This window comes from Enhydra lutris, unplaced genomic scaffold (genome assembly GCF_002288905.1).
Source record: "Enhydra lutris kenyoni isolate GAN:26980312 unplaced genomic scaffold, ASM228890v2 scaffoldscaffold16, whole genome shotgun sequence".
NCBI lineage: Eukaryota > Metazoa > Chordata > Mammalia > Carnivora > Mustelidae > Enhydra > Enhydra lutris.
In genome coordinates, this window is record NW_019154100.1 from 27,947,008 (window position 1) to 27,972,223 (window position 25,216).

A 25,216-nucleotide genomic window follows, 5' to 3' on the forward strand; every position below is an offset into this window, starting at 1 on the left:
ATAATAGGAACTAGTTTACAAAAAACCTACCACTCAGTAACTCTGTTCTGTTTTTAGCATTTGTGGCTCATAAGAGCTTCTGCTTCTTTCAAATGAATCTGGGGTTTTTGTATTTTTTTTTTTTAATTTTGTTCATTTATTTGAGAGAGAGTATAAACATGCACATGGGGGGAAGGAGAGGACAAGTAGATTCTGCGTTGAGCTCAGAGCTCACCGGGACTTGGAGGTCATGACCTGAGCCAAAACAGAGTTGGGCACTCAGTCAACTGAGCCACCCAGGCATCCCCAAATGAATCTGCTTTAATACAGCACTTATTTCTTGACATTTCCCATAATTTAGTCAAGTCCACACCCCTTAGTATTTTCCCGTGGATCTGTGATGACCTGCAAACCAACCAAAAATCTGTAAAATTCAAAATGTAGCAAGTTTGGGGTGCCTGGGTGGCTCGGTTGGTTGACAGCCTTTGGCTCAGGTCATGATTCTGGAGCCCTGGGATTGAGTCCTGCATTGGGCCTCTGCTTAGCAGGGAGTCTGCTTCTCCCTCTGACCCTCCCCCCTCTCGTGCTTTCTCTCTCAAATAAATAAAATCTTAAAAAAAAAAAAAAATGTAGCAAGTTTATTCACCTCCCCCCTTCTCTTTGGTTATTTACATCTATAGTGACATATGGTAATAAACTGCCATCACCAGCCACTCCTCACTGTGGATCAAAGCCCAGGAATGCTTGATGAACATTTATTAGGCCGCTGCCCACGGATTCCCACTTGGCTGCGGACAGTGCCTGCCGCCCCTCCTGCCAGGAGATGATACTGCCGACCACCAGCCAACCCGGACTCCCTCCTCCAGGCCCAGCCTCCACCTGCCTTCCTCTTTCTCTTTCCTCACCTCACCGAGGTTTTTGGTCAACTAGTAGCAGAAGGTGCCACAGAAGCCAAAAAGCTGGAGAGGACACCGGGGACTAGGGGGTGGGTATGGTGTACAGAGGCCTTCATGCTGATGACGGTGACCAGGGCGACTCAGCTGGTTGGTGGGTGATAGGTGACATGCTGACATGGGGGGCGGACTAGAGACTCAAGGGACACCAGGTGAAAAGAGAAACTGTATGAAGCACTCCAGGTTATCACCACAAAGGTGGTCAAATAGACACGACATGCTGCAATTTGGCAAAATTAATACACAGGCAGTGGGCCCCCCCCCCAACAATAGTTTCATCCAATCAAATACATCTAGTGATAAATATAGACACTTTAAGGTCCAAATGAGGGGCACCTGGGTGGCTCAGTTGGTTAAGTGACTGCCTTCAACTCGGGTCATGATGCTGGAGTCCTGAGATTGAGTCCTGCGTCGGGCTCTCTGCTCAGCGGGAGCTTCTCCCTCTGACCCCCCCATCCTTGTACACGCTCTCACTCTCTCGCTCATTCGCTCTTTCTCAAATAAAACCTAATTAAAAAAAAATAAGTTCCAAATGAAGCACATTTTTTTCTACATTAATTTTTCCCACTACACTACAATGCCTCTGGAAAAAGAGCCCACGCAGAAACCTCAGCAATAGCCTCTCATTACAGCCACAAGGGACTTAGCATTTGTGCATCTGTGTATTTTCAAGGGGTTGGAATAATCCTGACAGCCCCGTATTCTGATGATTACCTTCAGGCACGTATGAGCATGTATGGCCAGGGTGTAAGGAATGGGAGTACAGCAATGGTCTGTATACACTGATAACCTAACAAGGGCTTCTGGCTAGCTCTAGAACGTTCAAGACTTAGAGAAAACTGGATGAGTTTTATTCATCAGTTCTCATCACAATAATGTTAACCCAGCTAGAGTCCGTCTTGCAAGCCATATTCCATCTTTTTGGTGGTTAAAAGAAATGGAGATTATAGGATTTAAGCTATCATACTTGAGTAGTGGTTGAGTTCTGGAGCTCTATTTTGGAAACTGTGTCATCTAGACCCAAACCACAATTGTGCCAGTGGTTGACTCCACACCAGTGATCAGAACACTTGGCAGCTAACGTCACTAACTACCACCTGCCCTTAGAAGACACCCATTTTCTTCCAGATACCTGGAAGGCCTAGGACATACACTAAAATGTCTACCCACAAATTCACAAGGCTAAATAAGAGGGTGTGTTCATGGGGCCCCATTTTCAGCTGTATACTTATCCCATAAAAGCTGCTCCCTCCATCGGGTACATGCTTTGCATCACTCACTACCCAGATTGTTATTTCTTGCCTCCACCAACCCTGAGGAATCCTCCAATTCAACAGACACTGATACATTCTGTAGAACAATACTGCTCCGTATCAGGATTCTGGGAGGCTAGGGAGAGGTGGGGTGAAAGGTTAGAGTTTGTAGTAAAAGGCAACTCTCAACAGAAATAGCCTGGTTGATCTTGCTGACCCTTGGGCACTACCTGACTCCCATGATTCTTTTGTGGTTGTGCAGTTTTTCCCATTTCCTCTTTTGTAGCTGAGGTCCCCACACTGCCAGCTTTTGGACTGCAAGTGTAGTCCCAGAATTCAAATTATATGCAGGGAAGTGCTGTCATGCTCATGGCAATGAAGACCACCTTTGCCACATGGCTCCTGACCCATGAAATGGGCTCTGTGGTCATTTGGAAGTTGACCTCCTAGCCAATGCCAGTCTTCAACAAGCTCCATCTCACAGCTCTGCCAGGTTCGCCGTCAGGAGCCTCAAGTTTCACCTAAAGGTGAAAAGTCTAAAGACTTAGGCAAAACGACCCCTCCCCCCAACTCCAACTTGGAACTGCCTGGGATTCCTGACTTTAAGTGTCCCTTCCATTTACTGGATACCCTGCATCAGACCCATTAGAGATTTCCCTGCTCTTCACGATATTCCTGACACCACCTCACCCCACAGCCCACCACCCTTGTTAGACACGGGCATCCACTTGAGTTTTCACAGTTCCCATTTTCGAGGTTCAAGCTTTTGTAGTATCATCATGAACACAATAAATAAGATTACACTTACTAAAATATTTTGTAAACTACAAAGTAATATAGAAGTGGTTACTCGGGTCAGCCAGATCTCAGTGGAAGACCTCCCCTTTACTTTGCAATGTTGTTGAGTCTATTCAGTCTAAAGTTACAGTAGGACACCTGAGTGCCACCCTGGATGGTTGACAGGAAATCATTTGAGAACCTAAACAGGCGAAGCTGTTTTATCTTCAAGATGGTTCAGTGTCCTTAGGTGTGCTTAGAGCATCTGCTTAGAACTCTATCCCTCCCCCAAGAGGGGCTGGGATTGTCCAGTGACCCCCATCTAAATGTGATGAAAATGCACCTATGGAAGACAATCCATGAATGGCCAACTCTCATGAGCATGGGACTTCCCTGAGTAATTCTAGATAGGCATACATTGAACAAAAAAAAAAAAAAAAAAAAGCTCTTCATGATAATGGCTCCAATAACTGTCAGTCCATAGTAATAAAAAACCATAGATCAAATATTGGGCTGGATATATGAAGTCATTTTATTTTTTTTTTTTTTTAAGATTTTATTTATTTATTTGACAGAGAGAGTGAGCAGAAGTTGGGGGAGCAGCAGGCAGAGGGAGAAGCAAGCTCCCCGCCAAGTGGGGAGCCGGATGCGGGGCTTGATCCCAGGACCTGAGCCTAAGGCAGATGCTTAACAACTAAGCCATGCAGGCACCCCCTATGAAATCATTTTAACTTTGAGCCAAACTTAGTTAACAAAACTTGAACTCCGTATTGTCCCACTTAGTAGGACTATGTGCTATAAGCTAAATATTTCATTTATTCCAGTACTTAGCCTACAATGTACTGCAGAGAACTACACTTGAGTAGTTGTCACAGTATCCATAAATTAATGGTTATTCCAAGGCCAGACATAGGACACAATATTACAAATCTGACCAAAAAGTTTCTACTAAAAATGCACTGATGGTTTAAATGATCTGAATTTCAATCGTAAAAAAGATATTCTACTTGCACACAAGAGGACTTAATCTTTCTCTAATTTTCTGCAACTACAAAACAAGGCTGCTACGTTTTCCTTTTATTTATTTATTTATTTATTTATTTATTTGACAGAGAGACACAGCGAGAGAGGGAACACAAGCAGGGGGAGTGAAAGAGGGAGAAGCAGGCTTCCCACCAAGCCGGGAGCCTGATGTGGGGCTCGATCCCAGAATCCTGGGATCATGACCTGAGCCGAAGGCAGACGCTTAACGACTGAGCCACCCAGGTGCCCCTACGTTTTCCTTTTTAAAATGGTATTTAAATAAATGGTCGTATGTATTCCATTATCTTGCCCATTCTTTCATGACCATAAGCCATGGACTTACTGGACTTACTATTACTTGTGATATTTGCTATTACTTCTGTTCACCCATCTTACTCAGGAAGCTTGGCTCAGGGCCTGTCACACAGTAAGGGCTCCAGACAATTACGCCCATTTCCTCTACGTAAATATGGGCTTTCATTTTAATCTGGGTTTGATAACTTCCTCAGGGATAATGTTGTAGTCTACCCTTTGATGGCTTGTAACAGTCCTTATGCTGCATTCCCGGATGGTTTAGTTCTGCTAAAGCTGAAAGACTCCTACTACTAGCCCAATCAAACACGCAGGTCTCTGATATTTAATAATAATAATTCTTACCAGCTTCTAAAGCATTTGCCACCACAGTACATGCAAATGAAAAGTAAAATCTGATTCTGGTCATCTGATTGCTACGTATCTATAGCAACCTATTCCTACACAATGAATTGGTTCATTCAGCAAACACTCAACTTCTGGTATTCAGGATTCTCAGTAAAGAGTTGCAGAATGAAAAACTGGTTCATGAGGAGGTGAGTGGGGTGGGGGGTCAGAACAGCTGTATTAGCAGCAATTCAATTCAATGTAACAAGGCGTTTGTGTTCAGTTCTTGGGGCATAAGTAAAAAACCAGCCCCTGCCTGCAAAGAGCCCATAGTCTAGAGGGAAGACAGGTACACAGAAAACCATCACACTTCTGCACAAGCTGAAGACAACACGCAGCACAGAGGAGTAATTAAGTGTAGGGGGTTAGGAGAAGTCAGGGAAGTCTCTCTGGAGAAGTTGGCTTTTGAGGGATCAGTTAAGAGTTTACCAGAGAGAAAAGGGGATAAGGGCATCGATCCTGGCACACAGGGGAATGGTTCCTAGGCTTCACCTGTGCCACCAATCCAAACAGGGGGTCCTCTGTCAATGCAGAACGGCCCATGAGCACAAGATTACAGCCTAACCCACTGATTCTGTTTACATTCTCTCATAGGTCTCATAAGTAACACCAACAGCTAAAATACAGATTTGGCTCAAAGAAATCAAATCCCTGGGGCGCCTGGGTGGCTCAGTCGATTGGGCTGCTGCCTTCGGCTCGGGTCGTGATCCCAGGGTCCTGGGATCGAGCCCTGCATCGGGCTCTCTGCTCTGTGGGGAGCCTGCTTCCTCCACTCTCTCTGCCTGCCTCTCGCCGACTTGTGATCTCTGTCCGTCAAATAAATAAATAAAATAAATCTTAAAAAAAAAAAAAAAGAAAGAAATCAAATCCCTTTAAGCCTTCCCAAAGTGGCTGAGCATCTGCTGGGAGTGGAGCGGTCTCTAGACCATGATCGCCGAGGAAAAGGGACTGAAGAGAACTGAAAGCAGCTCGGGGCTGGGAGAGCTAGACAAGAATGCTCCTCTTTGATTAAAATCAGATGTTATCGACTTTAGTCCGTTTTCTTCTTTACAAGTACAGATGCAGCAATGCATTTAAAACATGTTTAAAACATGTTCAGGAAAAAACACATTAAGATATTTTTATTCTTTTTTTTATGATTTTATTTATTTATTTGACAGAGAGAGATCATAAGTAGACAGAGAGGCAGGCAGAGACAGAGAGAGAGAGGGAAGCAGGCTCCCCGTCAAGCAGAGAGCCCGACGTGGGGCTCGATCCCAGGACCCTGAGATCATGACCTGAGCTGAAGGCAGCGGCTTAACCCACTGCCACCCAGGCGCCCCAAGATATTTTTATTCTTATGAGAGTACAAACATGGTAGGGATTTGAAGGCACCTGCTATCAATATTCAATATAAAAATCTTACCTATTTGATCCCTTAAATGTTACCAAATGGAACCACATCCTGATCAACAAAGAGCTTCATATATTAAACAAAATCATCTTTAGCAGAGAAAAAAAAGGGGGGGCGTTTTTTTCTTCCCTGCTCTAAAGGCAGTAGCACGGGATATTAGTTACAGTATTAGCACAATCCTGAGCTTACTTTACTTTAAAAACATGGAACACACATTTGAGGAGGCCTCAAGTTCTACCAAACTCAAGTTTTTCCAGCTGGCAACCATAATCTGAAAAGTTAAGTCATTTAAGGCTATGGAACCCTATGTACTAAAAATATTCTCTCCACTTTCTCAATTTTTCAAGCCCCTCTAATCCAATGTGCAGGTGGATAAATTTTAAGCTTGAACAACATTTTGAGGTGTGGGCTGTGTTAACTTCAGCCAGGAGGCAAAAACTGTCCAAACCCAATTCTGGCATGCATCTGGAAGGTAACATTTGAGGTTAAAATTTATGTGTATAAAAAGGATTTACAAACTTCATGCTGAATCTGAAATATGCTGTTTTAGTCACCAAGGCAAATGACAAATCCAGCCGCTTGACACTGTAGTTAGCTGAAGTACTGGGAGCGGATGGCAGGCTCAGCTTCGAGAGGGCGAGGTTCAGGTAGCAGGCTCCCCAAAGCCCCGCAGTTTGGCTGGGGTGTGTGACCTCAGAACTGACTTCATCAGGGGGCTCCAGATCCTCAGAATCTCTAACATGGCTCCAGGCCAATAGCCCATACACACCTATATTCTTTTGTTGGGGGAAAGGCGGGAAACAAGATCAATTTACCTTGAACAACTGTTTTCCAACAGACTGAAAATGATGCTTGAACCTCTTTAAGACTCGACCACAGGTTTCGAAAAAACACACCGACTGTAAGTCACGGGCTGTGTCTGAGAGAGCGAAATGAGCGTCGCTGCTCCAACAACCCAGGGAAAAGATGGACTGCTTGTCCCGGACCATCAGAACGCAGCCAGGTCCTCACTGGAGATCTCACCCGAGAAGCCACAGCGACAGTGCTACCATCACCCCAGCCTGGTGAATGAGGAAGAACACCTTGGCGCTGGGTGCTGTGACCTCTGACTCCCTGATGGGGTTTTGCCAGGCTCCTCTCTGCAGGGCACCTGCTCATTCCTCAGCCAGGTCCTCCCAGCCAGGCTGTCTGGGAACCAGCAAAAATGGGGCTTTAGACGTCTACCTGCAGACATACAGAGACTTCGGAAAGACATCCTTCACCCCAGGGTAGGAGCCCCCCTCCTCACAACTCCTAAAGGTGCACACATGAGTTCACATGTGCCGTAGTGTTTCTTTTCCCTGATTCCCTTCATTGAATTTTCTCCAACCACCCTGCGCAGCCCGGCTGATGGCCCTCGGGGAGATGTGTGCCTACTGCTACCTGTAGAGGAAGGCTAACCGAGGAACAGGGCTTAGTGGGCCAGGAGTGGGACTGCTGAGTCTGGGAACAGTTATTGAGGATGGTGGCTTTTGTGGGACCTTCTGGTCCACCTGCGGTACCAATCCTGTCTTTCACTCCCAAAAGAAGTCCAGCCTTGAGCTCCAGCAGTTTTCCACACCCGTGACTGGTCGGCCCATACAGGAAGACCAAATTCAGCAACTCAAAGAAAGGTGGCTTAGGGTACCCCCCTGTTATGTGTATACATGATTACTGGGTGAAAAATCAGGCACCACCATCAAGGTCCCTGTGGAGGACAAGGCAGGCTCAGCTCCAAATCTGCCCAGGTCACTCTCTGAGCCCCACACTGGACTTTTCAGGCTCGACTGGGACTCTTTTAATTGACTTCTAACTTCATGACAATTAAGGAGGCTGGCCAATAAATTCTTGTGGTTTAGCCTACCTATACTTCTTAAGATATATATTAGTCTTTTACATATTTAACATTGGTTTCTGCCAGATTTGTGAAGTAATAGAAAAAAGCAGTAATAAGTGAAACATCCTTTGTAACTCCTATGAAAATCAAGCCAACACGCATTCCCTGAATTCAGTGTGTTTTTAGAAAAAGAGGTGTAATTTATATCGTTTCATTTATAATGGTACTAAGCTAATGCTCTTGGCTGCTTTTGACAGAGACCTTTCCAATCCGACTGCAATGATTTGTTTCCGTGAAACACTTTCAGTACTCAAAGCCTTTTAACTAACTTTCTAGAGTGTTTTCCTGATGGACATCACCTCCCCAAAGCCCTGTAAGTTTCCTGGCTTCTAAAAATGAACAAGAAGTTGACTCACATTCTTCGAATTTCAGGCTTTCTGTGGGTCAAGAACAAACTGGTGATACTGAGGGCAGCCGTGAGGGATTCTGGTGGACAAGTGTCCCTCTCTACCCTCTCATCCAAACCCCACGCCCACTCAGTGACCTGCCTATGATCCTTTAATTTTACAACTGATAGTGAAGGTATCACCAAAAGGCAGGTTTTTATGCAAAAATAGTCAGTGGAGAGTGGTAGTAAGATAGGTCACCATTGTGCATGACCTTGACTTAATGCAGCACTTCCTTTTTTTCCCATTATAAATTATTATTATTATGTTCAGTTAGCCGCTCTATAGTACATAATCAGTTCTTGATGTAGTGTTCAGTGAACCATTAGTTAAGTATAACACCCAGTGCTCATCACAGCATGTGCCCTCCTCAACCAATACCCATCACCCCATTACCAACTCCCTGCACCTCCTGCCCTCTGATACCCCCAGATTGTTTCCCATGGTCCATAGTCCCTCGTGGTTCACCTCCCTCTCTGATTTCTCCCCTTGGGGATTTCCCTCCCTTCCCCTATGGCCCTCGGTGCTATTGCTTATGTTCCACGTATGAGTGAAACCATACGTTAATTGTCTTTCTCTGCTTGACTCACTTCACTTAACATAATCCCCTGCAGTTCCATCCATGTAGATGCAAATGCAGTACTTCCTAAAGGGGTCTACAGTCAAATATAGAAGGGAAGCCCTAGGCTAAATGAGTTAATCAGAGACATTTGTGAAAATAAAAATTCTGAGGCTTTAATTTGCATTGTGAATCTTTCCAACTTGCACCACGAATAGGGATCTATGATGCATAGCATCTTCCAAACTTAAACTGACCAGAGAATCCTTCTGAAGAGCATCTCATGGGATAAATGTCATGAAGAAGTAACTTTTGGACCTGTGGACTTCATTTCCCAGATTAACGGAGTACTGGAGGAACATGGAGACGAACTTCTGTTTGGATGGGGGTGGAGGGCTGCAGCACGGACATAGTAGTGGGAGGGCCAGCCAAGTCCTGAACCAGGGCATAGGAGACCTTAAAGATCAAGGAGAAGAACCTTTCTTCAGCTCTGAGAGCTTTAATGAAGCAGCAGGGTAGCATGTGATATATGGGCTAACACGGATCTACTTTGGATTTACTCTTTACCCTCCTTTCATGTTCCCAGGAGAGCAGGTAGCCAACTAGTTCTATAAAACAAGGGGTCTTCTGACTCAATGACTGATTCTGCCATAGGTCCAAAGACCCCTATTAAGATCTTTGGGTTTATGGCTGACATATTCAAGAAATATTTTAACATGGGAAGGAGGGTAATGTATTGGGCTGTGATCAGCCAATGCCCCTCGTACTTGAACCTTATGAGCAGAGCTCATTATTATTCCCTAATGTCCTTTTACTTGAAATTGTCATTTATTATATCCCATTCTCTATTCCCAACCAGGATTCTCAGAGCTTCTGAGTGGAAAGGTTTTTTCCCACTCACAATAAAGCCAGGAACAGCTTTCTGGAGGAGGGGGCCTTATGGGGAAAGGCACACATCCAGAGAACACCAGGAAAGTCACACCAAGGAAATCGGGTGAAAAGGTAGCCATGCCAAACTCCACCGATCTCACCATTTTGGGTAAGGCCTGGTCTGGCTGCCGCAGGTGCCTGCCTCTGTGACACAGGGCCAGTGTGAGGAGAACGTCTGTAAATTGTAAATTCAACCAACTGGGGTCCTGGAGACCAGAGGGACCGTTACCTTTGTTGAAGTGCTACCTCTGGAGAGTATGTAAACGTTTGTGATCCCAGAGTCAAGGCTGCACGTGAATCATGGCAAATCTTAACTTTCCTATTAAAATGCAAAATGAATTACTGTAATTCATAAAGCCATTTGTTGATGGAAACTTTATGCTGTTGATTCATTTCTGTTCTGTGCTGAGTCTGCATTGGCCAATCCCCTTCCCCTCTAGGGATGAAGACCTGTTTCGATCTGACATACATATCTCCCTTGGTTCTCTCCTGGGTAAGTGAACTGTGTTTAATTTCTCAGTTACTTCTCCTGTGACCTTTGAGGAAACCAGCTTAAAACTGATACCATTTGACCTTTATTCCAGAAATTTCTAGCTTTTGTATCCTAAATATTAGGCCTCACTTGGCATTTCCGAAGTGGCTTTCAGTGCTCATTTAGAAAATAAACCTAAAATGGTGATACAAGGGATCATGTCACTTTCCCTGAGACCACCTTGAACATCTTGGGCTGGTCCGCCTTATAAAGACCTTTCTGCAGGATTTCAAGTTGTGCAACTGGTATAAAGTATCCCAAATTTCCAGAACACCCAATAGAGAGGCATAAAAAAAAAAAACCCAAACACAGAACAACAAAATAAAACTGACTCAAAAATAAATCCAAATGGAGTGGCTGCAGGTTTTCCGCAGATCTGCCTCCTTTGCCCCACCTCCATTGTTAGAACGTTTTCTCATCTAGAAGATCCTATTTTAGGGCTCCAGCTAACAAATGCCTCTGCACTCCGACGACTGCAATATTACAGTAAGATTAATGCATTCACAGGCCGTTCCTAAGGATTTAATGGCTTCTTAATAGAATAGGGTGCACGCACAGCTAGACTACTATGACAAATCATAAAAGCTTCTTAATAAGAAACCTCAATTAGTTAATTAAAATTTGCTAATTGAAAATTCCAAGAATAGCATATAAAATACTCCAGACCTCTAGCTACAGCAATAAAACACATCTCTAACAAGCCCGCCAGAAAAGTTCTACCTATCTGTGCAGTAGGAAAACTTGGTCAGTGAAATAAGAAATGAGGGACTAGGTCATTACATAGAAACCTTGAGAGCAGTCTAATCGATCAGGTATGAAAATGGGAAATTATCACAAAGAGAGCAGGTACAAGGAACGAAGGCCATCTTTATTAATTGATTCGCGCCATTTCTTACTCCTCCCGTTCCTCTACAGAGTCCTCTCTCTGCAATGGCATGAAGCCATATTTAAGAGATGCATGGGTTTTTACCTGGTCTGTATATTTTAATGTCTTTTCCTGTTCCTAAAGGATGCCCTTGATATTCATGGTGGTGTGGCAAGAAAATGCTCAAAATAAACATCATTAACGTGATTGATGGCACAGTTTCTATTAAAGAGCAGTTCAAGTGTTGATGGGAAGGAGGTCTTCTAAGGCAGGTAGAGAGAAAACATTTTTAAAAATGTCGCACAACGGGGCGCCTGGGTGTCTCAGTGGGTTAGGCCTCTGCCTTTGGCTCGGGTCATGATCTCAGGGTCCTGGGATCAAGCCCTGCATCGGGCTCTCTGCTCAGCAGGGAGCCTGCTTCCTCCTCTCTCTCTCTGCCTGCCTCTCTGCCTACTTGGGATCTCTCTCTCAAATAAATCTTCAAAAAAAAAAAAAAAAATTCCACACAACCAGTTCCAAGTCATGGGGAAGGAAGCATGACAACAGAGCCATGGGACCCTCCCCACTTCCCCTTAGCCAGACACCCATGCCTGGCTGCTGTCCGGCACAGGGCAGCCGCCCCAGCAAACCGCAGGCTAGACTTCACCGCTCACCGCTCACAGCATGAGCTGTGAAAAATGGCTCTAGTGAGCCTACAGCCCAGTCTGGGTTCTCTGATGTGTTCATGTGACGAACCAGAGGTCCAGTTCCACGGGACTCGTGTTTGCTCACCATAACTCACAGGCAAAGCGAGGTCCCGTGTTTTACCTTTGAATTCAGTCTTGGAAGGTGGTTTTGCAGTCTGGCCTGCCCCAGGCCCACCCCGCTGTGTCTGAGTCAGGTCTCCTTACAAAGAACTCAGGGAGCAGAGAACAGATGGCAATGGGGGGTCAGGGGGAAGGGGACACTCAGGGAAAGAGCTGGGCTGGGACCTGCCCATAGAAATCAGCAGAGCACTAACAGGAGGAGTAATAGTGGCTCCTAGTAATAGTAATAGGAGTAAGAGCAGGAACAGAAGGAGAGAGTAGTGGTAAGATGAGCAACAGTGCTGCTGGTGGCAGAAATGTGACAGCAGCCGGGAGATTGACAATACCAGCAAACATTCGGGAAATGCCTACAGAGCATGGCAGGCTGTTGAGACTTTTTATTCAGTTTTATTATGCTCACTTTACAGATGAGAAATGGTGGCTCTGGGGTTAGTCATCACACAACACACAGGGAGTGAACGACAGACTTCAGATTTTCATTAGTATGTTCCTGATGTTTTCTTTTTATACTCCGCATCCTCTGGACAAATCTCAGGAAACCCCTCTAAGCCTGTTACTCTTCCATCCTTTTGCATGGAATGCTGTTCTCTTTTCCTCTCTACTAGCCAACTCCTATTTACACTGCAAAGCCCAGTCAACTTTCTCCCTCCTCTGATGGAAGCTTCCCTGATTGTTTTAGTTCCTCTTTAGTCACTGCACAGAGCAGCTGAGCTACTCACGCACTCCGTGCAATCCGCTGGGACGCAACTTAGCGTGGGTATTTAGGTCTCTGTGTGTGTGCTCTTCCTTGAGTGTATGAACTACATGTCAGAGCTCTTTGTCTCTCCTAAAGTACCTGGCACTTGTACATGATCTTCATTCCACCAAAGATAAGGCCCATCAGAGCAGCAAGGTAAGGAGGGCCCGGAGCAGGGCTCGGGTGAAATGCCATCACCTTCCCACTTACTTGGCAGAAAAATCCATTCATTCCCCAGATTCTTCTCTTTGGAAAAGGTATACATCTGTGAGCAACTTTCTCACAGAAAAAGGCAAACTTTAGAACATGAAATCTTCCCAATTCATTAGGCCTACTGTGTTTATGTAACCAAATAGCTTTATGCTGGAAAATGTTATACAGTCAACATTTCAAGGGTCACTTTCAAACCATGGGAGTGAAAATACCCAAGGAGTCCAGAAGTGAGAATTTACTCCTTTGGGAGAAAAACCTCTGGTTTCTAAATGCTAGTTCTTAACCTGCGTTATCTTTCTTCCTGGGGGCAGTGCACTTACCTTGCACAGGAATTTTCTTTAGGTTACATTCATTTTATAAATGAACCTAGCACCAGGAACTTAAAAGAGACATGGTCCAAGAATGTGACAAGGATGTAATTTTGGATAGTCTTTGCCGGTCTGTTCTTTGATGCAAAGGGAAGTCATGCTGTGGTTGGAGGCGGACCCTCAGCCTGGCAGTGAGTGACAATGGTGGGGTTGGAACATCCACAGTGAGAACTGGGGAAGTCTGGTAGAAAGTGAAGCTGCAGGAGGAGGACATGGGGGGGGGCGGGGAACAAAGGCAGCACCTCTCCAAATCAACCTGCACCTGCCGCTTAGAGCCTGCCGCAAAGCCCACAGGGAGGGGAGCAGAAAAGGATGAAACTACAAGGAAGAGCTCAGGGAGATCCCAAAGGTGGGGAGAACAGAGGGCAGACACAGCCAAGAACAAGAAGCTGAATGGAAGCAGGACAGACCAAAGATAACACCAGAAAAACGGGGGTGCTAAAAAGGGAGCATGTGTGAGAAGGCAACGGAACAGCCACATACATGGGTAAATAAAGCCTCACCACAACAGAAACCTGGCATTGGAAGGCTTCCTGTTTAAAACTACTTCTGTGAGAAACACTGGAGACCACAGCAGCTATCAACCACACAGTGTTTACTAGGCATCAGGCACTGTTCTAAGTGCTTCCCGTGTACTACCTTATTTGGCACTTACCACAACCTCTACCCATGGGAAAACTGAAGCACAGAGAGGCTAAGCACCTTGCCCAAGGCTGCACAGTTTACCAAAGGAAGAGAGGAGATTTGAACACACGAAGTCTGTCTCCAGAGGCTATGTACATAGCCCCTCAGCTATACCATCTCCCACAGACGCAGGGCAAGCAATGATAACAGAGGATACAGGAGATGCACAAGAGCTGAAATTGCCCGGGCAGGACTTTGAATCCTCACCGCTACCCAGCGCTGGGGTGTGTCAGTGGGCGCACAAGAGGCGACTTGGCCCCACCAACCCCCTCATAATGCCTCGCTGTTGGAAGCTGTCTATTTGTCCCCACGCACATGCCTAGAACACTAGTGAAGATGGTAAAGCATTTATTTTTTCAGAAAATATCCTCCCTCCACCCCAAAGAAAGCTGACGGCAAGAGGTAAAGATGGCAGGAAAAGACAGGATTTGCTGGAATTTGTTCTTAGATAAATTCAAGAATGGAACGCTGGCTCTGATCAGCCTAGGATACAGACCAACAGACATTTTATTTAAAACAAAGAAACGTCACCATTAAGAGTTTCGGTAAGAGCTCTAGCCAAAGGAAGCCTGCATTTCCACTGTGTGCCCATGTGATGGTATGTGAGAATCTAAGGGTCTGGGGTGTTCTCAGGGTCTTTCCATCATGGCTGTCAAAGGTGTACGGTCATCACCCAGAGGTAGAAAGCTGTGCTTGCCCAGCGCTTTGGAACCTGAAAGACCCAAGTTCAAATCTCAGCTCTGCTACTGGTGAGGAACCTCTTTCTGTGTCAATCTGTTCATCTAGAAAATGATGATGGCACAGCCATAATGATTATTAAAATAATTTCAAAACTTCCTGCTTTTTGCATATCAATTTTGGCTTTAGCATGAATTCCGGACAGCCTTCTATAATTCAGCACAAAATGGGTATTTTCACCCAACATAATGAGTATCTACCATATACAAGACTAGCTACATAGTAAAGGAAATTCATGTAGACAAGAAGTATCAAATCACTTTTCTTCAAGCTTTCCTGACTATGGATGTGCTTATTAACTTTGCTGACCTTATGTTAGAAAAGAGTAACGATGATCATTATAACTATTTTAACTTTATAATTATTTGGGAAAATTACTACAAGGTCCATGGCTTTGAGTATCAGGAAGGCCAGCACACAGTACATACACGTTGTTTATGAAGTTTATCCAACTTGCTCTAATGACTGGATGATTCACAGTCTTCTCCAATACCCGAGAGTCAAGATTTGCTTTTCTGAGAACAGAAGGCTTTCATGCTAATCCTGGGCACTCCAAGAGACAAGGGGAACCAAAGGGATCAGAAATGGTGGAGTCAAGTTGTATGTGGAATCTCATACTGAACGCAGAGCTAACAAATCCACAGAAGAAAGGCAGAAAGGCTTTGCCAGGCCATAAATTAATTACCTTTAATGGCCAGGCTTAGGGTAAAAGCAAATAGACATGCAAGCACTTCCCTATCTGCTGCTTTCATTTTGGTATTTAGCACTGGAGTTAAAATCACTTTTAATCAGCAAGAAAGGCAGTTGTTTTTAAAACAGTAACATGCTGAAGAGAGAATTTTCCCTGATATTGAAGGGAATTTGAACTTTGGCCTCGGTTGTAGAGCCCTACATGAGCCCGTCTGGAATAAACTGCAAATCTTTCGCTTTTTTTCGGTCTCCTTTAAATCAATAGGCTAAAGTTCTCCAAAGGTTAACATAAATGATTCCACCCACCATCCTTTAAGACCTCATTCTATAGGGTTAACATTTACCTTTAATTTAATAAAAGCAGCAAACTGAACACAGTAAGCTTTCAGAATTAGGGAATTCAAATTCCAAAATATACTGTGCTTTGAAGTGGAATTCTTTGGGATTGATTTTCTATAAATCAAGGTGAACACAGATAATAAGACAGGATTTTCTGGGGAATATAACCTCATACGTACTATGTATAGTTTGGCCTAGAGCATTCTGCAAACATATAATTAAGTCAATGACAATTTTAGGAGTACAAAAATAATCCTCTTGTAAATCACAGCTAAGTTTCAATTAACTGTAAATTTGAAACAATGTAGCTTTTGGGCTACATTTCCACCTGTTAAAGAGGATCAAAGCTTATTTTTGGAAGAGAAAAAAATTACTCTGCTTCATTTCAAATTCTGTCCCTGTAATTATTCGTACTAGATTAAAATAGTGGTGTGGGAGTGGTCGTCCATTCTGCACACAGGTGTGGTGTCACCATAAATAATTGCACAGGTTAAAACACACATACTGGGATTTGTAAATGACTCCATTGTAAACAAACTGAGGTAGATTTGTGGTTAACTGTATGTGAGCAGTATTTCCTCTTATCCTAACACCATTTCTTACGGAGGACAAAGATGCCAACATATGAACTGGTTACTTAGGGGCCTGTAATATACTGATGGCGATTGTCAATTTCTCCAGTGCTTCCCCTAGACTCCTTGTCCTCCAAATGCTTTGGGATTTAGTAGAAATCTGTTTCCCTTGGGAATGTGTAATGAATATAATCATCCAAAATGTATGTTGTGGCAGAAGTTGGAGACTCACTGGTAAAATAGCATCTACTTCTGAGAAAAAGTCTTATGAAAATAATCTAAAAGGAAAAAGCTACTGGCACGTTAACCACAGCTTGCTTCGGTATAATCCACAATAAAGAAACTTTATGCACTTTTTTAATAATGAAAGTTTATAAGCTGTCATCTGACATTATGGAGTCCCTGTTTGATCTTACAGAAGGAATATTACGTGGTCATTTTACAAACAGTAATTTTGAAGACGTGGCAACATGGAAAATCTTCATGAAAAGACACAGTTAAATGTATGTCACAATTATAATCTTACACAGACATCTATAAAATTCGATTGAGACTCAAAATCAAAAGGGACACCAAAATATCGTGCTGAAATTGGAGAATACAAATAATCCACTACAAGGCCACCATCTTTAAAGGGTACCTCAGGATTTCCTTTAAAAAAAAAAAAAAAAAAAAAAAAAACCACCTTTTTTGTGGTCCACAGAGTATATGTAAAGTTGTTTGTTTTCGGAAGGAGTCAAGCAGGAGAGATGACTAAGGAAACCAGAGAAATGGAACCAACCCGTTCTGGTGGTTGTGAATCTTATCGAAGGTTGGTTGGGTCAGAGTAGGTGCCAATGACAGTAACTCATTAATCTGTTAGTCCTTTAAAACAGTAGCTAAAATGCCCAAGCTAATTTCCAGAAAAATCAGAGAGAGAGAGAGAGAGAGAGAGAGAGAGAGAGATGGAGACAGTCCCAGTCTATCTTATGGTCTGGAATGTGTCGTGCTATCTGTGACTGAGTGTGCGAGTATGTTTGCATGTGTTTCTTTTTTCTAACATTATCAGCATGAGAATGACTAGGAACGTGTAGATTTTTCAGAAGTCAAGACAGCTGTGACAGCTACAGGGTTTCATTTATAGACAGTGACACTGCACATGTCACTGACTCAAAGGTTAAAATATGTACATATTGTTCTTCAGCATGAGATCTAAGCAAAGAGCATAACTCTGACAGTACCAAAATGTTGCATTTCTTATTTTTTTCAAGTCGTTGTACACCCAAGATAACTTTGTGCCATGATTTTTTTTTTTTATAACACAAATAAGCCTACAGAAAGTCAGGCACAGCTAATGAAAAATGCATCCATTCTCTACGCAGAGTCTAAAATAACATAGATTGGAACGTGCTCATTGTTACAGTCAGGTCGTCTCCCACAGCATAAATAAGTCTTCCTTATGGCTGATACTGAACACACATCAAGGTCCATCACTCAAAACTCTTCTGACGTCTCAAAATTACTATTTCAGATGAATAAGGGCTATAGATCCCAACCTCCTTAAATTTCCGCAAATTTGACTACATGATGAAGACTGGCGAATGTCTCCCTGTTTAAACAATTTATATTTCTGTGCAATACATCTTTTGGGCAGGTATGCTGGAGTATACTCAGTTGAGTGCTGACTAACCCTTCTTGATCTTTAGTCCTGACAAGAAATGAAAGAGCCCTGTATTTTATAAATCTTTAGACCTACCAAAATCTAATGTGCTCAAGCCTGATGAAAAACGAAAGAGAAAAACAAAGCCAAAAACCATAAATCCTCGACTAGAAGGCATTCCTGCCTTATCCCTAAAAGAAAGTCATTCCGCACATCTTGTTTGAATTTAACTTCTAAAGTGCGTCTTGTCCCATCCCCTAGAACAAGTCGGGAGGCAGGGGTAAAGATACGACTGCATGAATAAAACCACATGACCAATCCGGCCACTGTGCACACAAAAACAAGAGACAGAAAAATACTGTCAAGCGACATGTCACTTAGACCCATGTGTTTCTGTATTTTGTCATGAACGTGCCATCAGAGAGCTACTGGAAGTCTCCGAGTCCTCCTCTCCCTGCTATTACAAAACACGGAAATGTAATCAGGAAACACTGGCGGCGCTTTACAGTGCTGGAAGATTTGCTAAAAGAAGCAGTATTCGACACATTAACACTGCACAATGCATTCGGCAACTCCACACGGCCAGGTGAGGTTCCCGCTAGCTCAAGGCCGGGTTCTTCCGAGAAGGTGCCTCGCGCAGATGCTGGGTTGGAGTTTAACTTGGGAAGAGCACTGTTTTTCTTTTATCCCCACCCGCTCTGTCTTACACCAGCCTTTCGTGATTTATGGTATTTTTATTGCAAATATAGTAATGAAACCTCACTTTGTGCAGATTGAAGCAGTGATGGGGGAATTGCAGTGGTTTGGCGATGAACGGAGGTGGAGAGTGAGATGCAAAATTCTATTCCTGTCACAAGTGAGAAAAACATCGTTCAAGGTTGACCCTGGACACGGTCGTGCTTGTGCGGGCGAGGGGGGCCCCTGGAAGGCAAAGGACACCACTGGTGCTAGTGTATGGAATGTGGCCATGCCTGGAATGAGACGAAGCCCATACATGGCATTATCCCTTTGCGGAGCCCCTGTAAATACAGAGAAGCAGGATAACGGGTGCCACGATCTTTACTGGTGGCCAGATCTCTGGTGGGAAAGGCAGGTTTATTTTCATGCTTTCATATTGGTTGAACCTTTTGGATAAACAAAATTCTTAAGAAACTCTCAAAGGATAATCCTGTCTGACATTCCCATGGTCCCCTGCTTAGAATGTTCCTTCCAGCGTTTTAATTCCGTCAGAGGTCTGGGATGCCGATCTGGTGACTTGCGAAGCAGCAGCGTAAGCAACAAAGAGGAGAGTGGCTTCACCACCCAGCGGCTTAAGTTCAGACCAAAAACCAAAAGAAAGAAAACAGAAGGGACATCCAGGTTGACTGCAAGATGGTGTGGATCTCGCAGGCCTAAGAACGGGGCTAATCAGGGTCTACCCGAAGAAGCCAAGGGATTGGAAAAGGCCCAATTACCATTTCTTGATAGTCTCTCACCTTAGACTTCTGCACATGTGGGGAGGATGGAAGGGAAGCTGTAGGCTGGAGGGAGTAGCTGTTGAAAAAGAGTTGGGAGCAGAGATCAGCCAATACACCTTCTCTTTTTCCACCCCCTTACATCTGGTTCCCTCCTCGCCCAGGGCCTTTGTGATTTTCACAGACTGATGCAAATGGAGGAAAGGAAGGAACATATCTGAGTGCAAGATGATCTTTGATTCCTTGGGAATCATTCAAATGTTTAGTCATTCAGTCTCAAGCAATGGACTCTATAATTTTATATGAATGATTTGATCATTGTTCTACAGGGACTGAGGCATAAATTTTGGCTTCTCTCTGGGCCTCATATTCAGTACCCTTTTGAAAGGAATTCCAGAAGACAGCCTGGAAATTATAGCCTTCCTTTTATGTGTTGTTGAAAAGATCTACTGGCCCTGTTCTAGGTCATGGCCCTGTTTACATTAAGAACAGAGATTCATCACACTGGTCATTCACAAGCATTATGTACCAACATTTTCCTTAATATTAAAATTGGCAAAGTTTTAAAAATGGTTATCCTTAATGCCAGCAAGGAAACACTGAAACAATATTCTCATTCACTTCTGGTAAGAATGAAAACTGATTACCACTCTTTATGGAAATAATGTGACAATCTCTATCAGCGGTGAAGTCTCCACACCCTGAATCTCCACTCTAGAAACATGTCAGAGGGTATCAAGGCAGTCTTTGTAACAGTGAAAAATAGAGAACTATCCCATGACCTATGGGAAATAGTTAAGTTCCAGGTATTAATGCTGCCAAATGATTATTTAAAAAAATATTTGGAGGTGCTGGGTGGTTCAGCCGTTAAGCGTCTGCCTTAGGCTCAGGTCATGATCCCAGAGTCCTGGGATCGAGCCCCTCATCGGGCTCCCTGTTCAGTGAGAAACCTGCTTCTCCCACTCCCGCTCCCCCTGCTTGTGTTCCCTCTCTCATTGTCTCTCTCTGTCAAATAAATAAATAAAATCCTAAAAAATATATTTAGAGGCAAAAAATGCTTACAATATACTTAAGAAAAGCAGATGACAAAATTGTATGTATGGTAGGATTCTGAAAAAATATGCACAAGGAAAAAAGAAAGAAAACCTAGAAGAAAAGACCCATAAATATTAACCATGATTAACTCTGGGTGGAAAAACCTAAGTATTTTCATCATTTTTACCAAATTTCCACATTGATATTACTTCTATAAAGAGAAGAATACATTGATAAGATAGCAAAGCAAATGGATGAGAATTGTAACAATGGGATATGCACTTTGGTTATTGTTTAAGTTTTTCAAGCTGGGAAAAATTCAGAAAAATCCTAAAGGCACCTGGCTGGCTTAGTCAGTAGAGCATGGGACTCTTGATCTTGGGTTAGGAGTCGGAGCTCCATGTTGGGTATAGATATTACTTAAAAAAAAAAAAAAAAAAAAAAAAAAAAAATCCTAAAAAATCCTAATCCTCACTGTGGGTAAGGAAGGGCAAAACAGACACCTATACATTCTACACTGAAACATATTTCTAGAGGACACTTCGGTGAAATATTCTAAAATCTCAGTTGTGTCCATCTTTAGACTCAGCAACCCCCGATGGAAATTTATCCTAAAGGATTAACTGGACTAGTGTTCACAAGATATAAATACAGGCTGTTCAGTGTTACACTGTTTACAAAGTAATGATTTTTTTTTTAACTACCTAAAGGTTCACCAAGAAAGGGTTAAAGAAACTTATAGTAAACCCATACATAGGCTAATATGTACCCATTAAAATAATATTGCTGTATTTATGAATGTATAAATAGTTCCACAATGAAATTTGTTTTAAAAAAGGAAAGTATAGGGACGCCTGGGTGGCTCAGTGGGTTAAGCTGCTGCCTTCGGCTCAGGTCATGATCCCAGAGTCCTGGGATCGAGTCCCACATCGGGCTCCTTGCTCAGCGGGGAGCCTGCCTCTCTCTCCGCCTCTGCCTGCCTCTCTGCCTGCTTGTGTGCTTTCTCTCTCTCTCTTTCTGACAAATAAATAAATAAAATCTTTAAAAAAAAAAAAAAAAAGGAAAGTATAAAAATGGAATATAGAGTATAACTCATTTATATATTTTTTTTCTGTCTCTTTCTATATGAACAAATTCCACTATGGAGTTATTTATGTTAATAAACATATATATATTATATATAGAGAGAACAGAACACAAAATCTTGGAAGAACATAGGCCAAAATGTTAAAAGTGGTATTTCCTTTGCATAGGGGCAGAAATAGAGGTGATTTCCATTTCTTTCATATATGACATCGATACATACATCATTAATAACGAGAATGAACTATTTGCAACATTTAGGATTTCAAAATGGTCTGAAGGGCGTTGCCACAAAAACATGTAAACTCACCCCCAGCTTAATAAATAAAATGCCAGGGCGCCTGGCTGGCTAAGTTGATTAAGCGTCTGCCTTCGGCTCAGGTCATGATCCCGAGGTCCTGGATCTGTCCTGGGATAGTGTTCCCTGCTCAGCGCGGAGTCTGTGTCTCCCTCTGCCCCTCCACACCTTGTGTGTATATGCTCTTTCCCCGTCTGTCTCTCAAATAAAGTCTTTAAGGAAAAAAAAAATAATAATAATAAAGAAAATGCTAACAACTAGGTGAGCCCTGTCTCTATTCCTTCCCACAATACCTCTGTCCTCAGGGATAACCATGATTCTGGATTTTGGGGTTGTCCATTCCATGCACTTTTTTAGATTTTTATTACATAGGTATTCATACTGAGGCACATTGCTTTTTTTCCTAAAAAAAAAAAAAAAGAAAAAAGAAAAAAGAAAAAGAGAAAGAGAAAGAGAAAGAAAAAAGAAAAAAAAAAGCTGGTTTCATTTTTTGAAAAGAGAACTTTGACACAGCTGTGGCATCCTTTGCCTAGCTCTGGGCCATGGTCCACACACACATACAAGGGAATCTGGGAGGGCAGGAGTGTAGACGCGACAGGCCCATCTGACAGGCACATCTGCACCCTGTCTGCTCATCCCTCCCTGAGGCATAGGCGGGAATGGCTCAGGACACCCTCTGCTTGGCTGCAGAGGAGAATAGAGTATACAGGGACATCCCAGTTTTCTGACTGCCTACTCCTTAGGGTGATAATGGGAGGGATTCAACAGAGTCACACTTTTCTTTGTTAAAAGAGGAACTGATGTCTTCTTACCACGCATATTTGTGGGTTCAGATTACCAAAGGTTTAAAAAAATCAAGCAATCTAGAAAAAACAAATGATAAAGCAAATTTTATAAATAGTTCATTTTTAAACATGTGAATAAACTCAAAAGCACTGTATCTGTTCATGAAATCTAAGTGTTATTTCAGTTTTTTATTCTTTTATTGTTTTTGTAGAGCAAAAATAAAAAGGTATGATGGATTGAAAAGAAATTACTCTAAGTACAACTATACAACCACCAGAATACTAGACATGGAGTAACTGACAACACAGAGTATTGGGGGGTACACAAAGCAACCGAAGTCTCCTACCTTGCCTGCAGGAGAGTTCAACAGCTTTCTAAAACGACAGCTAAATACACACTACAGCATGCTTCAGCAATTCCTGTTCTAGTAACACACCAAGAAACATGAATGCTACCCCCGTGGTAAGACTGGTCAGAACGTTCATGCTCCTTATGATAGCAAAGACCATCAACAGAATGGATAAATAAATTTGGTAAGTCATATGACAGGGTACTAAGCAACGAGCAAAACCAAAACTTGTACTAATACATCCAGTAATATGGATCAATCTCAGAAACATGTTTTGTTTTAAGATTTTATTTATTTGAGAGAGAGAGACAGAGTGCAAGCGGGGGCTAGGGGAGGAGCAGGGGGAGAAGCAGACAGAGGAGAAGCAGGCTCTCCACTGAGCAGGGAGCCTGATGCAGGGGTTGATCCCAGGACACTGGGATCATGACCTGAGCTGAAGGCAGTCGCTCAATGGACTGAGCCACCCAGTCACCCCCAATCTCAAAAACATGTTGAGCAGAAGAAACAAGACAAGTAGAAATTAAAACAGAAGATCACCTGAAACCCTAATTAACTTGCTTTGCCAAAACAGTGTTATCTTACAATAGAATGAGACCTGTAATTCACATTCACATAATAAACTTATCCACAGATGGGAGAGATGACAGCCATGGGTAAAGCTCTGTTATTTTGAAGCTGGGAAGGAAAAAAAAAAAAAAAAGAGAGAGAGAGAGAGAGAGAGAGAGAGAGAGAGAGACTTATAGCAGGCAGAATTCCAGGGCCAAGATCTGGTATTTTTATATTCAACATCTTTTAGGGGCTACTGGGGTGTTGGGCAACTTCAGGAATTAGAAATTGAAGGGCTTTTCTACTCTGAACTAAGATTTGATATTATAAACAAATACATTCATGCCCCTTTAAAAATCTAAAAAACAAGACCTTGATACTGTAGCCCTAGAGAAATCTGTGCTAAAGACGAGGAAAAGAACTTTTTTTAAGGGGTAGGGAATTAAGGGCATAGTGTACATTATTTTTTTTTTAATTTTTATTTTTTATTTACTTTTTTTGTTTAGTCTACATTATTCTTAAAAACATTCTGGCTTTGAGTTTTTAAAAACATGGCTGCTGTCTAGCAAAGATTAATGCAATATGGAAACCAGCTTTTCATACTTGTTTGGCCCAAGAGAATTGTCCATCACTGAATCTGCATGGTGCTGAACAGCACAATAAAACAGGCAATAAGGAGCAAACGTCTGTATGGGCACAATGCAGAACAAGTCTAAGCACACCTTGCAACTTAGCTGCTTCCAATTAATCTGTCCCAGTACTGAAAATGAAAAAAATAAATCAAGTTTGCACAAATAATGGATTCTATAGTTCCTGAAAGTCCGCAGGACAGAGGCCCCTGTGGCTGCCGCGCCTGCCCGAAGAGCCATAGCACTTTCTCTAGGTTTAAAGACTAGGACACCACTTTCTGCTAACCTTCATCTGGGCAAATGGCAAACTTGGGAAGTATCTGATAGAAAAGAGGCAAACACAGAAGTTTCTAAGGTGATGCCGAGTTTTTCTGAGAAGAGCTCTAACTGTTGTTCAACCCTCTCACTGTGTAAAGAAAGATGGAGTTGGCTAAGTCAGTCACAGGCAAGAAAAGATGTCCACAGATACTGCCGAGAAGCCAGGGACTGCTCCAAAAGCCAGATGGAATCTCTGGCCTCAGCATGCTGAATCCTATCTCGTTAGAGGAGAGAGGCAGTTGGCAAGAAGGGATTTTACACTAGCCTCGCCATCTGTAAATTACACAGGCGCACATCGTCACCTAAATCTCTGCAGAAATTTCAGCTATCACAGAAGGTGGAAGCCTGGGAAGGCTTTTCTGCAAATCCTTCTGCTTGTCGAATATCACACGTTTATGGCCTTAGCATCAGCATGGAGTGGATTGATGGTCAAGGAAAACGCACTAACTCGAATCAGGCCAGGGGGAAAAGCCCCTGGGACAGGAATGACATGAGTGCAATGACCAGGGACTAAATGATCACCTGCTTAGGGTGGAATGAAAAACGCTCCTCACCTGTTGTTTGGTTTTTATCAGCAAAGGAAGACAAGGACATAAAATACAAGCCAGCACTTAAATTATTCAAGTCTGGTAACTCCATCTGGTTTCCATATCTGATTAGAGAAGTCTA

The 25,216-nt window shown here is 43.0% G+C and overlaps 1 protein-coding gene across 2 annotated transcripts in view; it reads right to left on the reverse strand.

Moving 5' to 3' along the window:
• LOC111147242 (juxtaposed with another zinc finger protein 1) overlaps positions 1–25,216 on the reverse strand; it is a 318,779-nt gene that overhangs the window by 96,152 nt on the left and 197,411 nt on the right. The window contains exon 2 of one of the 2 annotated variants that reach the window (XM_022503167.1): positions 19,525–19,582. The exons of the other annotated variant lie outside the window; for it this stretch is intronic. Within the exon in view, the coding sequence (XP_022358875.1) occupies positions 19,525–19,582 (58 nt within the window). The remainder of the gene's footprint in view (positions 1–19,524; positions 19,583–25,216) is intronic. 2 annotated transcript variants of the gene reach the window in all.